This window comes from Phascolarctos cinereus, unplaced genomic scaffold (assembly GCF_003287225.1).
Source record: "Phascolarctos cinereus isolate Bilbo 61053 unplaced genomic scaffold, phaCin_HiC Scaffold_9;HRSCAF=440, whole genome shotgun sequence".
Classification (NCBI taxonomy): Eukaryota; Metazoa; Chordata; class Mammalia; order Diprotodontia; family Phascolarctidae; genus Phascolarctos; species Phascolarctos cinereus.
The window spans coordinates 264,617,555-264,639,700 of NW_027556402.1; the positions used below are offsets into that span (position 1 = coordinate 264,617,555).

General features: G+C 48.7%; 1 protein-coding gene across 1 annotated transcript in view; it reads left to right on the forward strand.

Annotated features, from left to right (window-relative positions):
* The window catches only part of MUC6 (mucin 6, oligomeric mucus/gel-forming), a 59,654-nt gene that overhangs the window by 33,550 nt on the left and 3,958 nt on the right, over positions 1-22,146 (forward strand). The window contains exons 32-36 of the mRNA XM_078148898.1: positions 5,564-5,845; positions 6,810-7,003; positions 10,252-10,356; positions 21,071-21,315; positions 21,563-21,867. Coding sequence (XP_078005024.1) covers positions 5,564-5,845; positions 6,810-7,003; positions 10,252-10,356; positions 21,071-21,315; positions 21,563-21,867 — 1,131 coding nt within the window. The remainder of the gene's footprint in view (positions 1-5,563; positions 5,846-6,809; positions 7,004-10,251; positions 10,357-21,070; positions 21,316-21,562; positions 21,868-22,146) is intronic.

Below are 22,146 nucleotides of genomic sequence, written 5' to 3' on the forward strand. Positions count from 1 at the left end.
CTCCTCACAGAATCTCAGAAGGGCATGGCTGGAAGGGACTTCGAAGACCCTTAGACCAAGCCTAACCTTAGACAAGAATTCCCTCCACAGTAATCAGAAGCAAATACTTCTGAGGAGGGACAGGGTCAAAAGAAAGAATAGAATAGATGGGAGGGCAGCATAGGATGAAGGGAAATCAACATGTCTACTAAGTAAGTGTTTTGCATAACTGCACATGTACAACCTATATTGAGTTGCCTGCCTTTTCAATGAGGGTGGGTGGGGAGGGAGGGAGGGAGAAAATTTGGAACTCAAAGTTTTAAAAACACATGTTTTAAAAAAAATGTTTTCACATGCAACTGGGAAATAAGAAATACAGGAAATGGGGTACAGAAGTCTATTCTGCTCTACATGAAAATAGAAGGGGAAGGGGGAAAGAGAAGGGAGGGGGAGAGATAGAAGAGAAGGCAGACCAGGGGAAGGAGTATTCAGAATGCATGCCATCTTGGGGTGGGGGGAGGGGGGAGAAATTTGGAACTCAAAAACTTGTTGAAGTGAATATTGAAAACTAAAAATAAATTTATATTTAAAAAACAAACAAACAAACAAACAAAAAGAATTCCCTCCACAACAGGGAAGGGCAGCCTCTTCCCTCCCAAAGCAGCCCTCCTCATTTCTCAACAACTCTCACTGCTAGGCCATTTTATCCTGGCATTGAGCCTACATTTTCCCCTTTTCCCCCATTGTTCTTGGTTCTAGGCTCTGGTTTTAAACAGAATAAGTATGAATCCTCCTTCCCAGAAGAGCTCTTTGATTACTAGATGAAAACAATCATGACTCATTACTGTTAGTATCTTTGATGAAATTATTGACTGTTTCTAGGATTTGTTCTTTGTCCTACCCATTCTTTAGCATTAAGTCACCTAGTTTCCAATTAATTTTTAATCCTTGTCTCATGGCCTTTTATTTAATATAATTTTTATTGCATTGTGTTCTATAAAAGATGCATCTAATATTTCTGTGTTTGGAGGTTTTATTGATAGTTTTTGTGAAGGTGCCATACAGAGCCAAGAAATAGGCATATTCCTTTATATTCCTATGCAATAATTTCCTGAGGTCTCTCATATTTAACTTTGCTAAAATTCTATTTGAGTCTTTCACTTCTTTTTTGCTTATGTTTTGGTTAAATTTATCCAGGTCTGAAAGTGTTAAATTGAAGTCTCCCACTTTTATAGTTTTACTGTCTATTTCTCCCTGTAACTCATTTCACTTTTCCTCTAAGTATTTAAATGCCATGCCATTTGATACCTATATGTTTAGTGTTGCTATTCATTAATTGGCCATGGTATCTTTTAGCAGAATATATCTTTTGTGTCTTTTGATTAAGTCTCATTTTTTGCTATTACTTTGTCTAAGATCATGAATGCTAGCCACCCTTGCCTTTTGTTGTTTGTTTGTTTGGCTTCAGCTGAAGAGCAATAGATTTTGCTCCACTCTCTTATTTTTATGTCTATGTGTGTCTTTCTATTTCAAGTGTATTTCTTTCTTTTTTTGTTTGTTTTTGTTTTTGTGCTTTTTATGCCTAGGCAATGGGGTTAAGTGATTTGCCTAGGGTCACACAGCTAGTGAGTGTCAAGTACCTAAGGCCAGTTTTGAACTCAGGTCCTCTTGACTCCAGGGCCGGTGCTCTGTCCACTGCACCACATAGCTGCCCCTCAAGAGTATTTCTTATAAACAACATACTATTGGCTTTTAATTTCTAATCCATCCTGCTATCCTCTTCTGTTTTGTGGGTGAGTTCATCCCATTCATAATCAGCTATGATTGTTAATTGTGTATTCCCTCCTATCTTATTCTCTTATACTTTTCCTTCTCTTTTTTTCTGCCCCATCTTTATGAAGAAAGGGAGAGTGGTGAGAGAGGAGCACCAGTGCTCTTGGTTTGTATAATCTGCTTCTGCCCCTTTTCTCTTTCCTTCACCCAGGTTCATAACCTTTCTTTTCCCTTAAGCCCTTTTCAAAATCATCCCTCCTTAGCATTTGTTTTGCTTAAGACTAACGTCTTCCTTAATCTACTCTTTCTCTTCTTCACCCTTGCCTCTTTTCCCCTTTCTCATTTGTTTAGTCCATTATGACTTCTCACTCATGTTTACCTTTTTATGTTTCTCTTGCCTCCTGTGTTTCTATTTCAAAATTTCTATTTGGTTCTGATCTTTTCATCAGGAATGTTTCAAGTCCTCTATTTCTCTAATGAATCATTTTCCCTATAAAGTTATACTCAGTTTTTGTAAGTAAGGTTTTCTCAGTTCCAAGTCTATATTTTTTGCCTTCTGGGATATAGTTTTCCAAGCTCTCCACTTCTTTATAATTATGGCCATTAAGTCTTGTGGGATCCTGATTCTGGCTCCTCTGTACCTGAAGTATTTTCTTTTTGACCTGAAGTTCTGTATTTGGGGCTATAATATTCTTGGGAGTTTTCATTTAGGGGTTTCTTTTAGATGGTCTCTGAAAGTTAGGCTCTTTTGATTTCTACTTTGCCCTCTAGTTCTAAGAGTTGGGCAATTTTCTTTCATCATTTATTGAAATACCATGCCTAGACTCTTTTTTGGTCCTGGCTTTCAGGTACTCCAGTGATTCTTCAGTTATCTTTCTTTGATCTGTTTTCCAGTTCAGTTGTTTGCTATAAGTTACTTTACATTTTCTATTATTTTTTCAATCTTTTGACTTTGTTTTAATATTCCTTATTGCCTCAGGGAGACTTTGGCTTCTATTTGGCCAATTCTAGTTTTCAGGGAATTTTATTCTTGGGTAAGATTTTGTCCATTTTGTTCCAAAATGTTACTTCTATTTCCAAATCTTCCATCACTCTCAATTCCTTTCCTTTTTTTCTTCTAACACTTTCATTTGGTTTGTAAAATTATTTTTAGCTCTTAAAAAAACTCTTGCTTTATCTCTTCCAAGAATTCTGGTAGGTTTTTCTTAGATGCTTTGCTTGAAAATGTTTTGGAGTCATTCCCTTCTTCTAGGTTTATGTTTTGGGCATTCCTGTCACCCTATATCTTTATGGTGGAATTATTTTTTTATTTGTTTGTTTACTCATTCTTCTAGCTAACTTCCTAACATTAGACTTTCTAGTGAGTTTAGGCTCTGAACACTTCTGGAAGAAATGTCTGAACTGAGCTTTTATCCTTTTGGGTCCTCCTGATGCTTTCTTAAGGTATTTAGTGTGTTATTTCAGAATCTCAAGGACAACTCAGCCTAGTGATCTGCAAGCCTTCAGTGCTCCCAAAATGGTCTGATCCAGGGCAAAGTCTTGTCCCTGCCCTCCTGGTCTGAGCTCAGCCAGTTCTTGACCTGGGTTTGGGTCTGTACAACACTCCTGTTGACTTGACTTTGGTGAAAGATTCCAGTAGACTGTTGATAGATTCACTTGCTATCAACCAGCTGGGAGCTCTACTGGTCTAGAAGGACAGAACTGTAGGCTCCCCTTTGGTCTGGGATTCCTGCCCTGGTTCTTTCTCTGCAGGCTTCAGATTGAGCTAGAAGCTAGGACTGAGACCCTACTCGGTTTCTGGGGTCAGAGCCACACAGATGCTGCTCACTTCTAAACTTTCAGCCCAGGGCCCACAGCCTCTCCTCACCTTGGAATGCTGCCTCAAGACACAGGTGCCTTCCTCAGTCTACCCTGGATCCATGAATTAAATCTCATGCATGACAGAGTGGCCAGTGGACACCTGTTCCCACATCGTTCATGAGATCAGGATCCCACTGTGTGGATCTGGGAGCTCTTCTTGCCCTGATGTACAGACTCAGTGCCCCTTCAGTTCCTGTTCAGTTCCTGCCCACTGGAATGCCCAGCAAACCCCTGGCCATATCCTCTCACCAGTTTCCATGACTTCACTATCTCTTTGTGTTGACCTGGGCTGCAAAAATGACTCTGTGGTTTTCCTTGCCTGGATTTCCCACTCAGAATTCAGTCTGTTTTCTAGTCTATCTTTGTGGAGGACGTGTGGGAGGAGATGGGTCTACTTCTTCCTGCTACTACCCCATCTTGGCTTCACTCTTCACAATCAGGGTTTCTAAGCAAAGGCCAGAAGGGGCAGGGGTGGACCCCAAGCCAAGCTTGCTGGTGCAGTCAGCTAGAGTGATAAGAGCCAATCTCTGCCCCAGGCTTCCAGCAAGCACCTGGGAATTGGACCTCGCCCCGCTTCTCCCCAGCCTTTCCAAAGAACCCTGAGGGAGGCACAGTCATGGTGTCTCCCACATCTTTCAGTGCCCTGGGGATAGAGCATATCAGAGCCTAGGGCTTGACATGAATAAGGAGGGCCATGCTCTCCCCTTGTCTCCCTACCTTAGTTCCCAATTCCCTGTTCACTGCCTTGTCCTGTCCTCAGTTATACCTAAGTATAACAATGAGCAGGCTGCTTTTCTCTCTGCTGCCAGTGATGCTCATCCCATCCTTCCCAGGCAGGTCATTTCTGCTCTTGAACCCTCTTTTCCCCAATATTGCTAGAGAACAAGTACGCAATGTTGGTGGTTGTTGCTTTCTACAGCTGCTTGTGAGCTTCTTGTGTTCATTGCGTGGCTTAGGGATCTGGCATATCCTTACAGGACCTGCACTGGCTCCCATCTTCTGTATGTACCTGAAGAGTCTCAAGTTTGCCAAGGAGCTTCCTTGTGCAGCCATATCTGGCTCTTTAGACAATATCCATTTTCCACCCTCGTCAAAATTCCTTCTCTTCTGTGTCCTGAAAATATCATTCTTGGGGGCATCCCATTGCTCTGGGACTGACTTATCCTGTCTAATTCCCTGTAGTCTCCAATATCTCCCCTCTGAACTCCCTGAAATATGCTCTGCCCAAATCCAAGGGATGGGTCAGAAGGTGCCCATCTTCCTCTCCTCCATCACAAATTCTAGGACCTGAGACTGAGGAAAGGGAGGCTGAGCATAGCCACAGGATTGACCAACCTGGGTTCAATTCCTGCATCTGACACTCATTAATTGGGTTCAAGCCAGTAACCTCTGAGTGATCTTCAGTTTCCTCAGCAGAAAAATTGGGACTGTGCACCTGCCTTTTGATGTTGCCATAACGGTTGCAGGAGGATAACGCATGGCAGGTTCTCTAATCGTTGTTATTGCCCAGGTTCCCGGCAGGGGGTGGGTGGGGGGTGTGAATCTCCTTCAAGCCAAAGACTGAATTGCTGCAGGGACCCCACCCAAAAGGGCCCCATGCTAGGCAGCATCCTGCAAGTGTAAGGAGAGATGTGGCACGTGTAGGAGCCTTGATCATGACTGTGTCTGCGCGTGGACATAGGACACACATCCTCTATGGGTGGAGAGATGGGGGCCCTGAGGACAAGCTTGCTTGAGGAGTTTGGGACCTTGTACACAAGGCAGTGAGGAAGCATGTTGAGGAAAGAGGAGCTGGAGTGATAGGCCACGGGGGAATGCCAGGCAGGTATCCCCCTGGAATTGAGGGTATGCACTTAGGAAGAACAGGGGGAAAGGCTCAGCCATGCCAACTGCATCAAGAAGGCAACAGCAGTAGTATGGCCATACTCTAACTGGTCCTTGGTTCCCACAGCAACTCCTTGGGGCACAACCACCAACACCATCACAGCGGCAGTCACCTCCTCAGTTCTCCCTGAAACCCCTGCCACCTTCCCACTGGCCTCCACCATGACAAGCTCCCCAGTCACACAAGCCACTTCAGAGAGCCCAGGACCCCTCCAAACAACAGCCACACAATCCACAGCTCGATCCACTAGGAGCACCACAACAACCTCAGGGCCATTACTGTGGCCCACGCTGACCACGGCCACATTGGCAGAGACCTCAAGAGGGACAGTGTCTCCGCCACCCTCTGGTGAGTGTATTTTTTACCACCGTCAGCCACTTCCCTGCTAGCCATGGTAACCCACTCCCCTGAAAACTTACCCTAATGAGAACTGGATTGAGGGGCCAGGCGATGCCAACAGTGTAGAGTACCTGGGAGGGTAGGAGAAGAGGAATGGGGGCAGCATCCCTGAGCTCCCCCCAGCCAAATTTGCAGCAGATCTCAGCCAGCAGGCAAAGCCTATGGTCTTCCTGGTTCTGGATGGTTCCTCTGGAGTTAGCCCAGGCTCCCTCTATCCCCCAAATGTCATTAGGGCATTTCCAGCTCACTCTGTTCAATAGACAGTTATGAAGGAGGGGAGCTGCTGAGTGCAGAGCCCTGTGGTCAGTGCTTGGGGTCAATGGCATGACCCACAATCAGTACATCGGACAGTCCCTGAGCCAGACCTGGGCATAGAGATGAAAAAGGGGGAGGGGCTAGCTATACCAAAGTAAGACAAGCTGTGAACATGGAGAGAGCTCTGAGTTCTGCTAGTAAGGTACAGATCTGGGCCTGAGGGCAAAGATTTTATCTGGATCTACTTCATTATCCAGAAAATTAGAGAGGTTAGAAAAGATGACCCGCCAGGTCCCAATCAGCCAAGAAGGCTGAGAGGGGAAAGCCACCTTCTCCATGCGAATGGAGAGCCCCAGCTCCTGAGTTACCTGCAAAAGCTGCCTGGAGGGGGCGATATATGGCACACCATAGAGGAGGGTGATTTATCCACTGGGGAAGAAGGTCAGGACTGGGCCACTGTAGGGCTCAGGATTCACACCGTGTCCCTTCAGAGACTCCAACCTCTGTGAATATGGAAGCCAGGACCAAGGACAGAGGCACTGGTTAGGGTCTCCTAATGAGACAAGCAGCCTCCACTTGAGGCCCAAAGAACATAGGGGCTGGAAGACTGAAGGGACAACGGGAGGGGAAATGAAATTTGGCTCTCATGTCCCCACAGCCACGTCAGTACCCACAGGAACCACAGAAAGCACCACAACAGGCACAGCGAGCAAACCCACACCAACCACAAAAGGCCGGTATAGCAAGACACCAGCGGCATCACTAGTGACCATCATCATGACCCAGTCAGAGTCGCCAAGACCCAGCACAGAGTCAGAGCAGACAACCCATGCAAGGCAAACCCCATCAGCTGTAACTACCACCACCCACTCTGCCACGACACTGAACGAAGCCACTGCCACAGGACACAATACGACCCAACCAACAGGGACACACCCCCAGTATTCCTATACAAAGACAACTTTACCATACACAAGCCCGTATCACAGCACAACTCAGGTCTCCTTTACCAGTCCAACCACAGCCTCAGTCACCACACCAAAACGTACGGCACCCATTTCTGGCTCGGTCACCAGTAGTGAACCCTCCTCTGCTACCACCATTTCCCACGCTGGCACTTTCCATACAATGTCCACCCTTCACCCCACTGTCACATCTCCTCTCACCTTCCACACTGCTGGGATAACATCCCCAGCTCCAACAAAATCCACACACACACAACACAGTACAACGCGTCATCCATCTTCTCCAACGTCCACCACTATCACTCAGACATCAATTACCTCTACAGCTTTTCCACCAACCATGCAGACATCTTCCACCACCATCGTACCCACAGTCACAAGGACCACAGAGTCAACACCAAAAGGGAAACCCACCCTGTTTTCCCATACGACCACAACTTTGCCACACACAGCCCCCTATCAGAGCACAACTCCAGAGTCATCAACAGGTCCTGCCACATCTTCAGTCACCACTCCCAAACACACAACCACTGCACCAATTTCTAACTTGACCACCACTACTGCCGCCTCCTCTACTACAACTATCCCCTACACTGGTTCCATCACTACAATGTCTACCACACCAGCCACTCTCAGCTCTCTGACACCTACTAGTGCTCCTGGCACATTGAGCACGGGTGGGATTAAATACACGACTTCAACACAATCCACTACACCCACCGAACACAGTACACTCCGTCATCCATTTTCACCAACTACTACTAGCCCTGACACAACAATGACCTCTGTAGGTTTTCTACCCAGCATGCACACTTCTTCCACCATACTCACCATACAAACTGAGTCCACACCAACAGGGAAACCCACCCTGTCTTCCCATACAACCACAACTTTCCCACACAAGGGCCCTCATCACAGCACAACTCAACTTTCATCTACAGGTCCTACCACATCCTCAGTCACCACACCAGAATATACCATGGCTCCCATCACCATCAGCACAGATAAGATCACAATACCGCCTAAAACACCAACACAGTACATAACAAGCAGCTATTCATCTTCACCAAGGTCCACCACTAGCCTTCATACAACAGTCATATCCTCAGCTGTCCCACCCAGCATGCACACCTCTTCCACCACACTCACCATACCCACTGTCACAGCAACCACTGAGTCCACACCAAAAGGGGCACCCACCCAATCTTCCTATACAACCAGAACATTACCACAAACAGCTTCCTATCACAGCACAACTCAGGGGTCATCGACAGGTACAACCACATCTTCACTCACAACACCCAAACACACAAGCACTGAAACAATTTCTAACTTGGCCACAACTACTGCCGCCTCCCTGGGTACAACAGTCTCCCACGTTGAAACCATACGCACAACGTCCACCCCTCATCCCACTGTGACATCTCCTCGGACCTTCAGCACTACTGGGATTACATCCACAGCTCAAACACAATTCACTACATTCTCCCCACACAGTACCACCCGTCATCCATCTTCACCAACGTCTACCACTCTGGCTCACACGTCAATGACCTCTCCAGCTTTTCCACCAACCATGGATACATCTTCTACCACCACCATACACACTGAGTCCACACCAACAGGAACACCCACCCAGTTTTCCCATACAACCACAACTTTGCCACACACAGCCCCCTATCACAGCACAACTCCAGAGTCATTTACAGGTCCTACCACATCCTCCGTCACCACTCCCAAACCCACAACCACTGCACCAATTTCTAACTTGACCACCACTACTGCCGCCTCCTCTACTACAACTATCCCCTACACTGGTTCCATCACTACAATGTCTACCACACCAGACACTCTTGCCTCTCTGACACCTACCAGGGCTCCTGGCACACTGAGCTCTAGTGGAATTAAATACGCAACTGCAACACAATCCGCTATACACACACAAGACAATACAACCCATTATCCACCTTCACCAGTGACTACCACTAGCATTCATACAACAGTAAAGTCATCAGCTGTCCCACCCACCTTTCATACCTCTTCCACCCCATTCACCATACCCACTGTCACAGGGACTTCTGAGTCCACACCAAAAGGGAAACCCACCCAGTCTTCCCCTACAACCACAACTTTACCACACACACACCCTCATCAGAGCACAACGCAGGTCTCATCTGCAGGTCCTACCACATCCTCAGTCACCACTCCCAAACACACAACCACTGCACCAATTTCTAACTTCACCACCACTAATGCCGCCTCCTCTACTACAACTATCCGCTACACTGGTTCCATCCATACAAGGTCTACCACACCAGCCACTCTCAGCTCTCTGACACCTACTAGTGCTCCTGGCACATTGAGCTCTAGTGGGATTAAATACACAACTCCAACACAATCCCCTACACACACACAATATGGTACAACCCATCATCCATCTTCACCAGTCACTACTACTAGCCTTCAGACAACTGTAAAGGCATCAGCTGTCCCACCCAACATGCTCAGCTCTTCCACCACACACACCATACACACTGAGTCCACACCAACACAAACACCCACCCTGTCTTCCCATACAACCACAACTTTACCCCACACAGGTCCCTATCACAGCACAACTCTCTTCTCATCTATAGGTCCCACCACATCCTCAGTCACCACACCAGAATATACCATGACTCCCATCACCACCAGCACAGATAAGATCACAATACCGCTTAACACACCAACACAACACAGAACAAGCAGCCATCCTTCTTCACCAACGTCCACCACTGTCCCTCACACAACAGTCATATCCTCAGCTGTCCCACCCAGCTTGCACACCTCTTCCACCACACTCACCATACCCACTGTCACAGCAACCACTGAGTCCACACCAAAAGGGGCACCCACCCAATCTTCCTATACAACCAGAACATTACCACAAACAGCCTCCTATCACAGCACAACTCAGGGGTCATCGACAGGTACAACCACATCTTCACTCACAACACCCAAACACACAAGCACTGAAACAATTTCTAACTTGGCCACAACTACTGCCGCCTCCCTGGGTACAACAGTCTCCCACGTTGAAACCATACGCACAACGTCCACCCCTCATCCCACTGTGACATCTCCTCGGACCTTCAGCACTACTGGGATTACATCCACAACTCCAACACAATTGACTACATTCACCCAACACAGCACCACCCGTCATCCGTCTTCACCAACGTCTACCACTCTGGCTCACACGTCAATGACCTCTCCAGCTTTTCCACCAACCATGGACACATCTTCTACCACCACCATACACACTGAGTCCACACCAACAGGAACACCCACCCAGTTTTCCCATACAACCACAACTTTGCCACACACAGCCCCCTATCACAACACAACTCCAGAGTCATCTACAAGTCCTTCCACATCCTCAGTCACCACTCCCAAACACACAACCACTGCACCCATGTCCAGCTTGGTCATCACTACTGCCACCTCCTCTGCTACAACGATCCCCCACACTGGTTCCATCCATACAATGTCTACCACGCCAGCCACTCTCAGCTCTCTGACACCTACTACTGCTCCTGGCTCTAGTGGGATTAAATACACGACTTCAACACAATCTACTACACACACACAACACATTACAATCCATCATCCATCTTCACCAGTGACTACAACTAACCTTCATACAACAGTAACGTCATCAGCTGTCCCACCCAGCTTGCACACCTCTTCTACCATATTCACCATGCCCACTGTCACAGGGACCACTGAGTCCACACCAGAAAGGACACCCACCCAGGCTTCCCATACAACCACAACCTTCCCACACTCAGCCCCCTATCAGAGCCCCACGCAAGAGTCATCTACAGGTCCTACCACATCCTCCCTCACAACACACAAACACACAACCACTACATCCATTTCTAATTTGGCCACCACTACTGCCATCTCCTCGGGTACATCTCTCTCCCACACTGAAACCATACGCACAACGTCCACCCTTCATCCCACTGTGACATCTCCTCTCACCTTCAGCACTGCTGGGATTCCATCCACAGCTCCAACAGAATTCACTACATTCACCCAACACAGTACCAACCGTCATCCATCTTCACCAAAGTCTACCACTATCGCTCACCCATCAATGACCTCTCCAGCTTTTCCAACAACCATGGACACATCTTCTACTACCACCATACACACTGAGTCCACACCAACAGGAACATTCACCCAGTCTTCCCATACAACCACAACTTTGCCACACACATCCCCCTATCAGAGCAGAACTCCAGAATCATCTACAGGTCCTACCATACCGTCAGGCACCACACCCAAACACACAACCACTGCACCCATTTCTAGCTTGGTCATCACTACTGCCACCTCCTCTGCTACAACGAGCCCCCACACTGGTTCCATCACTACAATGTCTACCACACCAGCCACTCTCAGCTCTCTGACACCTACTAGTGCTCCTGGCACATTGAGCACGGGTGGGATTAAATACACGACTTCAACACAATCCACTACACCCACCGAACACAGTACACTCTGTCATCCATTTTCACCAACTACTACTAGCCCTGACACAACAATGACCTCTGTAGGTTTTCTACCCAGCATGCACACTTCTTCCACCATACTCACCATACAAACTGAGTCCACACCAACAGGGAAACCCACCCTGTCTTCCCATACAACCACAACTTTCCCACACAAGGGCCCTCATCACAGCACAACTCAACTTTCATCTACAGGTCCTACCACATCCTCAGTCACCACACCAGAATATACCATGGCTCCCATCACCACCAGCACAGATAAGATCACAATACCGCCTAAAACACCAACACAGTACATAACAAGCAGCTATTCATCTTCACCACGGTCCACCACTATCCTTCATACAACAGTCATATCCTCAGCTGTCCCACCCAGCTTGCACACCTCTTCCACCACACTCACCATACCCACTGTCACAGCAACCACTGAGTCCACACCAAAAGGGGCACCCACCCAATCTTCCTATACAACCAGAACATTACCACAAACAGCCTCCTATCACAGCACAACTCAGGGTCATCGACAGGTACAACCACATCTTCACTCACAACACCCAAACACACAAGCACTGAAACAATTTCTAACTTGGCCACAACTACTGCCGCCTCCCTGGTACAACAGTCTCCCACGTTGAAACCATACGCACAACGTCCACCCTCATCCCACTGTGACATCTCCTCGGACCTTCAGCACTACTGGATTACATCCACAGCTCAAACACAATTCACTACATTCTCCCCACACAGTACCACCCGTCATCCATCTTCACCAACGTCTACCACTCTGGCTCACACGTCAATGACCTCTCCAGCTTTTCCACCAACCATGGACACATCTTCTACCACCACCATACACACTGAGTCCACACCAACAGGAACACCCACCCAGTTTTCCCATACAACCACAACTTTGCCACACACAGCCCCCTATCACAGCACAACTCCAGAGTCATTTACAGGTCCTACCACATCCTCCGTCACCACTCCCAAACCCACAACCACTGCACCAATTTCTAACTTGACCACCACTACTGCCGCCTCCTCTACTACAACTATCCCCTACACTGGTTCCATCACTACAATGTCTACCACACCAGACACTCTTGCCTCTCTGACACCTACCAGGGCTCCTGGCACACTGAGCTCTAGTGGAATTAAATACGCAACTGCAACACAATCCGCATACACACACAAGACAATACAACCCATTATCCACCTTCACCAGTGACTACCACTAGCATTCATACAACAGTAAAGTCATCAGCTGTCCCACCCACCTTTCATACCTCTTCCACCCCATTCACCATACCCACTGTCACAGGACTTCTGAGTCCACACCAAAAGGGAAACCCACCCAGTCTTCCCCTACAACCACAACTTTACCACACACACACCCTCATCAGAGCACAACGCAGGTCTCATCTGCAGGTCCTACCACATCCTCAGTCACCACTCCCAAACACACAACCACTGCACCAATTTCTAACTTCACCACCACTAATGCCGCCTCCTCTACTACAACTATCCGCTACACTGGTTCCATCCATACAAGGTCTACCACACCAGCCACTCTCAGCTCTCTGACACCTACTAGTGCTCCTGGCACATTGAGCTCTAGTGGGATTAAATACACAACTCCAACACAATCCCCTACACACACACAATATGGTACAACCCATCATCCATCTTCACCAGTCACTACTACTAGCCTTCAGACAACTGTAAAGGCATCAGCTGTCCCACCCAACATGCTCAGCTCTTCCACCACACACACCATACACACTGAGTCCACACCAACACAAACACCCACCCTGTCTTCCCATACAACCACAACTTTACCCCACACAGGTCCCTATCACAGCACAACTCTCTTCTCATCTATAGGTCCCACCACATCCTCAGTCACCACACCAGAATATACCATGACTCCCATCACCACCAGCACAGATAAGATCACAATACCGCTTAACACACCAACACAACACAGAACAAGCAGCCATCCTTCTTCACCAACGTCCACCACTGTCCCTCACACAACAGTCATATCCTCAGCTGTCCCACCCAGCTTGCACACCTCTTCCACCACACTCACCATACCCACTGTCACAGCAACCACTGAGTCCACACCAAAAGGGGCACCCACCCAATCTTCCTATACAACCAGAACATTACCACAAACAGCCTCCTATCACAGCACAACTCAGGGGTCATCGACAGGTACAACCACATCTTCACTCACAACACCCAAACACACAAGCACTGAAACAATTTCTAACTTGGCCACAACTACTGCCGCCTCCCTGGGTACAACAGTCTCCCACGTTGAAACCATGCACACAACGTCCACCCTTCATCCCACTGTGACATCTCCTCAGACCTTCAGCACTGCTAAGATTATATCCACAACTCCAACACAATTGACTACATTCACCCAACACAGCACCACCCGTCATCCGTCTTCACCAACGTCTACCACTCTGGCTCACACGTCAATGACCTCTCCAGCTTTTCCACCAACCATGGACACATCTTCTACCACCACCATACACACTGAGTCCACACCAACAGGAACACCCACCCAGTTTTCCCATACAACCACAACTTTGCCACACACAGCCCCCTATCACAACACAACTCCAGAGTCATCTACAAGTCCTTCCACATCCTCAGTCACCACTCCCAAACACACAACCACTGCACCCATGTCCAGCTTGGTCATCACTACTGCCACCTCCTCTGCTACAACGATCCCCCACACTGGTTCCATCCATACAATGTCTACCACGCCAGCCACTCTCAGCTCTCTGACACCTACTACTGCTCCTGGCTCTAGTGGGATTAAATACACGACTTCAACACAATCTACTACACACACACAACACATTACAATCCATCATCCATCTTCACCAGTGACTACAACTAACCTTCATACAACAGTAACGTCATCAGCTGTCCCACCCAGCTTGCACACCTCTTCTACCATATTCACCATGCCCACTGTCACAGGGACCACTGAGTCCACACCAGAAAGGACACCCACCCAGGCTTCCCATACAACCACAACCTTCCCACACTCAGCCCCCTATCAGAGCCCCACGCAAGAGTCATCTACAGGTCCTACCACATCCTCCCTCACAACACACAAACACACAACCACTACATCCATTTCTAATTTGGCCACCACTACTGCCATCTCCTCGGGTACATCTCTCTCCCACACTGAAACCATACGCACAACGTCCACCCTTCATCCCACTGTGACATCTCCTCTCACCTTCAGCACTGCTGGGATTCCATCCACAGCTCCAACAGAATTCACTACATTCACCCAACACAGTACCAACCGTCATCCATCTTCACCAAAGTCTACCACTATCGCTCACCCATCAATGACCTCTCCAGCTTTTCCAACAACCATGGACACATCTTCTACTACCACCATACACACTGAGTCCACACCAACAGGAACATTCACCCAGTCTTCCCATACAACCACAACTTTGCCACACACATCCCCCTATCAGAGCAGAACTCCAGAATCATCTACAGGTCCTACCATACCGTCAGGCACCACACCCAAACACACAACCACTGCACCCATTTCTAGCTTGGTCATCACTACTGCCACCTCCTCTGCTACAACGACCCCCACACTGGTTCCATCACTACAATGTCTACCACACCAGCCACTCTCAGCTCTCTGACACCTACTAGTGCTCCTGGCACATTGAGCACGGGTGGGATTAAATACACGACTTCAACACAATCCACTACACCCACCGAACACAGTACACTCCGTCATCCATTTTCACCAACTACTACTAGCCCTGACACAACAATGACCTCTGTAGGTTTTCTACCCAGCATGCACACTTCTTCCACCATACTCACCATACAAACTGAGTCCACACCAACAGGGAAACCCACCCTGTCTTCCCATACAACCACAACTTTCCCACACAAGGGCCCTCATCACAGCACAACTCAACTTTCATCTACAGGTCCTACCACATCCTCAGTCACCACACCAGAATATACCATGGCTCCCATCACCACCAGCACAGATAAGATCACAATACCGCCTAAAACACCAACACAGTACATAACAAGCAGCTATTCATCTTCACCACGGTCCACCACTAGCCTTCATACAACAGTCATATCCTCAGCTGTCCCACCCAGCTTGCACACCTCTTCCACCACACTCACCATACCCACTGTCACAGCAACCACTGAGTCCACACCAAAAGGGGCACCCACCCAATCTTCCTATACAACCAGAACATTACCACAAACAGCCTCCTATCACAGCACAACTCAGGGGTCATCGACAGGTACAACCACATCTTCACTCACAACACCCAAACACACAAGCACTGAAACAATTTCTAACTTGGCCACAACTACTGCCGCCTCCCTGGGTACAACAGTCTCCCACGTTGAAACCATACGCACAACGTCCACCCCTCATCCCACTGTGACATCTCCTCGGACCTTCAGCACTACTGGGATTACATCCACAGCTCAAACACAATTCACTACATTCTCCCCACACAGTACCACCCGTCATCCATCTTCACCAACGTCTACCACTCTGGCTCACACGTCAATGACCTCTCCAGCTTTTCCACCAACCATGGACACATCTTCTACCACCACCATACACACTGAGTCCACACCAACAGAACACCCACCCAGTTTTCCCATACAACCACAACTTTGCCACACACAGCCCCCTATCACAGCACAACTCCAGAGTCATTTACAGGTCCTACCACATCCTCCGTCACCACTCCCAAACCCACAACCACTGCACCAATTTCTAACTTGACCACCACTACTGCCGCCTCCTCTACTACAACTATCCCCTACACTGGTTCCATCACTACAATGTCTACCACACCAGACACTCTTGCCTCTCTGACACCTACCAGGGCTCCTGGCACACTGAGCTCTAGTGGAATTAAATACGCAACTGCAACACAATCCGCTATACACACACAAGACAATACAACCCATTATCCACCTTCACCAGTGACTACCACTAGCATTCATACAACAGTAAAGTCATCAGCTGTCCCACCCACCTTTCATACCTCTTCCACCCCATTCACCATACCCACTGTCACAGGGACTTCTGAGTCCACACCAAAAGGGAAACCCACCCAGTCTTCCCCTACAACCACAACTTTACCACACACACACCCTCATCAGAGCACAACGCAGGTCTCATCTGCAGGTCCTACCACATCCTCAGTCACCACTCCCAAAACACACACCACTGCACCAATTTCTAACTTCACCACCACTAATGCCGCCTCCTCTACTACAACTATCCGCTACACTGGTTCCATCCATACAAGGTCTACCACACCAGCCACTCTCAGCTCTCTGACATCTACTAGTGCTCCTGGCACATTGAGCTCTAGTGGGATTAAATACACAACTCCAACACAATCCCCTACACACACACAATACGGTACAACCCATCATCCATCTTCACCAGTCACTACTACTAGCCTTCAGACAACTGTAAAGGCATCAGCTGTCCCACCCAACATGCTCAGCTCTTCCACCACACACACCATGCACACTGAGTCCACACCAACACAAACACCCACCCTGTCTTCCCATACAACCACAACTTTACCCCACACAGGTCCCTATCACAGCACAACTCTCTTCTCATCTATAGGTCCCACCACATCCTCAGTCACCACACAAGAATATACCATGACTCCCATCACCACCAGCACAGATAAGATCACAATACCGCTTAACACACCAACACAACACAGAACAAGCAGCCATCCTTCTTCACCAACGTCCACCACTGTCCCTCACACAACAGTCATACCCTCAGCTGTCCCACCCAGCTTGCACACCTCTTCCACCACACACACCATACCCACTGTCACAGCAACCACTGAGTCCACACCAAAAGGGGCACCCACCCAATCTTCCTATACAACCAGAACATTACCACAAACAGCCTCCTATCACAGCACAACTCAGGGGTCATCGACAGGTACAACCACATCTTCACTCACAACACCCACACACACAAGCACTGAAACAATTTCTAACTTGGCCACAACTGCTGCTGCCTCCTTGGGTACAACTGTCTCCCACATTGAAACCATACGCACAATGTCCACCCTTCATCCCACTGTGACATCTCCTCTCACCTTCAGCACTGCTGAGGTTATATCCACAACTCCAACACAATTCACTACATTCACCCAACACAGTACCACCCGTCATCCGTCTTCACCAATGTCTACCACTCTGGCTCACACATCAATGACCTCTCCAGCTTTTCCACCAACCATGGACACATCTTCTACCACCACCATACACACTGAGTCCACACCAACAGGAACACCCATCCAGTTTTCCCATACAACCACAACTTTGCCACATACATACCCCTATCACAACACAACTCCAGAGTCATTTACAGGTCCTTCCACATCCTCAGTCACCACACCCAAACACACAACCACTGGACCCATGTCCAGCTTGGTCATCACTACTGTCACCTCCTCTGCTACAACGAGCCCCCACACTGGTTCCGTCCATACAATGTCTACCACGCCAGCCACTCTCAGCTCTCTGACACCTACTACTGCTCCTGGCACATTGAGCTCTAGTGGGATTAAATACACAACTCCAACACAATCCCCTACACACACACAATACGGTGCAATCCATCATCCATCTTCACCAGTGACTACCACTAGCCACCACACAACTATGACCCCTCCAGCTTTTAAACCCAGCATGCACACCTCTAGCACCACACTCACTATACACAATGAGTCCACAGAGAGAGGGACACCTGCCCTGTCTTCCCATACAACCACAACTTTTCCACACACAGCCCACCATCACACCACAACTCCAGAGTCATCTACAGGTACTACCACATCCTCAGTCACCAGACCAGAATATACCATGACTCCCATCACCACCAGCACAGATAAGATCACAATACCGCTTAACACGCCAACACAATACATAACAAGCAGCCATCCATCTTCACCAATGTCCACCACTATCCCTCACACAACAGTCATATCATCAGCTGTCCCACCCAGCTTGCACACCTCTTCTACCACACTCACCATGCCCACTGTCACAGGGACCACTGAATCCACACCAAAAGGGATACCCACCCAGTCTTCCCATACAACCACAATCTTACCATACACAGGCCCTCATCAGAGGACAACTCAAGTCTCATCTACAGGTCTAACCACATCTTCAGTCACCACACCCATACAGACAACCACGGCACCCATTTCTGGCTTGGTCACCACTACTGCCACCTCCTCGGGTACAACTATGACCCACACTGAAACCATACATACAATATCCACCCTTCATCCCATTGTCATGTCTCCTCTCACCTTCAGCACTCCTGGGATTTCGTCTACAATTCAAACACAAACCACTGCACACGCACAACACAGTACAACGCATCATCCATCTTCACCAACGTCTACCACTAGCCCCCACACAACACTGACCTCTCCAGCATTTCCACCCAGCATGCACACCTCTTCCACCACACTCACCATTCACACTGAGTCCACACCAACAGGGACACCCACCCTGTCTTCCCATACAACCACAACTTTACCCCACACAGATTCCTATCACAGCACAACTCTCTTCTCATCTAAAGGTCCTACCACATCCTCAGTCACCACACCAGAATATACCATGACTCCCATCACCACCAGCACAGATAAGATCACAATACCGCTTAACACGCCAACACAATACATAACAAGCAGCCATCCATCTTCACCAATGTCCACCACTATCCCTCACACAACAGTCATATCATCAGCTGTCCCACCCAGCTTGCACACCTCTTCTACCACACTCACCATGCCCACTGTCACAGGGACCACTGAATCCACACCAAAAGGGATACCCACCCAGTCTTCCCATACAACCACAACCTTAACATACACAGGCCCTCATCAGAGGACAACTCAAGTCTCATCTACAGGTCTAACCACATCTTCAGTCACCACACCCATACAGACAACCACGGCACCCATTTCTGGCTTGGTCACCACTACTGCCACCTCCTCGGGTACAACTATGACCCACACTGAAACCATACATACAATATCCACCCTTCATCCCATTGTCACGTCTCCTCTCACCTTCAGCACTCCTGGGATTTCGTCTACAACTCAAACACAAACCACTGCACACGCACAACACAGTACAACGCATCATCCATCTTCACCAACGTCTACCACTAGCCCCCACACAACACTGACCTCTCCAGCGTTTTCACCCAGCATGCACACCTCTTCCACCACACTCACCATTCACACTGAGTCCACACCAACAGGGATACCAAACCTTTCTTCCCATACAACCACAACTTTACCCCACACAGGTCCCTATCACAGCACAACTCTCTTCTCATCTATAGGTCCCACCACATCCTCAGTCACCACACCAGAATATACCATGGCTCCCATCACCACCAGCACAGATAAGATCACAATACCGCCTAAAACACCAACACAGTACATAACAAGCAGCTATTCATCTTCACCACGGTCCACCACTAGCCTTCATACAACAGTCATATCCTCAGCTGTCCCACCCAGCTTGCACACCTCTTCCACCACACTCACCATACCCACTGTCACAGCAACCACTGAGTCCACACCAAAAGGGGCACCCACCCAATCTTCCTATACAACCAGAACATTACCACAAACAGCCTCCTATCACAGCACAACTCAGGGGTCATCGACAGGTACAACCACATCTTCACTCACAACACCCACACACACAAGCACTGAAACAATTTCTAACTTGGCCACAACTACTGCCGCCTCCTTGGGTACAACTGTCTCCCACATTGAAACCATACGCACAACGTCCACCCCTCATCCCACTGTGACATCTCCTCGGACCTTCAGCACTGCTGAGATTATATCCACAACTCCAACACAATTGACTACATTCACCCAACACAGCACCACCCGTCATCCATCTTCATCAACGTCTACCACTCTCGCTCACACATCAATGACCTCTCCAGCTTTTCCACCAACCATGGACACATCTTCTACCACCACCATACACACTGAGTCCACACCAAGAGGAACACCCACCCACTTTTCCCATACAACCACAACTTTGCCACACACAGCCCCCTATCACAACACAACTCCAGAGTCATCTACAGGTCCTACCACATCCTCAGTCATGACACCCAAACAGAAAGCCACTGCATCCATTTCTAACTTGGTCTCCACTACTGCCATTCCCGCTGGTACCACAGTCTCCCCCCCTGGCACACTTCATGCAACGTCCATCCTTCATCCCACTCTCACGTCTCCTCTCACCTTCAGCACTGCTGGCATCTCATCCACAGCTCCAACACAATCTATTACACATACACAGCACAGTACAACACATCGTCCGTCTTCATTAACATCTACCAGTGTCCCTCAGACAACTCTGACTTCTCATGCTGTCCCCCTGACTCTGCTCACTTCTTCCACCACACTCACTGTACCCACTTCCTCTGTGGTTCCAAATGCCTCCGTGTCTACTGGGTTTCACACAGCCCCTCCCTCTGGCACAGGCTCTCCAGGTAGCACCCTGTCCTCCTCTTCCTCCCTTCCTAGGTCCACTTCTGCCTCAGCTTCTCCCCCTTACAGCATTCCCAGCGCCCTCACTGTACTTTCCACCACTCTCACCACACCCGTGTCCTCCTTCCCACATTCCTCCCTCACTCCCTCCCTGTCCCAAGGGACAGCTTCCTCACCTCCCTCTTACCCAGCCACCACCTCTCTCTTTACCACCACCATGCCCTCCCCATCTACTCCCTCTGTTTCCAGCATGGTTACACCTCCTTCTGCTTCCATGACACCTGTGGCTGTGTCTACCCTGAGAACTTCCTTCAGCACCCCAGTTCTATCCACTATTTACACGCCGTTTACCACCTCCCAGTCGACTAGGCACACCACACAAGTCTTCACACCAAGCATGGGATCCACCACCCTTGGATCGACACCCTTCTCTTCCCCCACCACAAGCCTGACCTCAGCTTCTGCAGCCCCATTCACAACTGCGACCAACTCCACCCCAGGGCCATACAGCTCAGTCTCCTCCACAGCCAGCACCTTGCCCTCCAGTTCAACTGGTAAGTTCTTGCTTCCTCATGGTAACCTTGGGTTCTTCATCCCCATCAGGTCTCAGCTGCCTTTGAGTCAGGGATGGGAGTGGGGTTTGCATGGAAGGGAAACAGAAGTCCTGTCCTTAGCGAATCCCTAAGCTGTCTTGTGTTTTCCTCTCTTCGTGGTAACTTTGGACCTTCACGCTGCATTGGAATTCTGGCAGAAAACACATTGCCTTCCTGTCTGGGCTGGAAAGCTGTCTGTCACCCCCTCCCAGGACAGCCTGGTTTTCCTCAGACTTGACT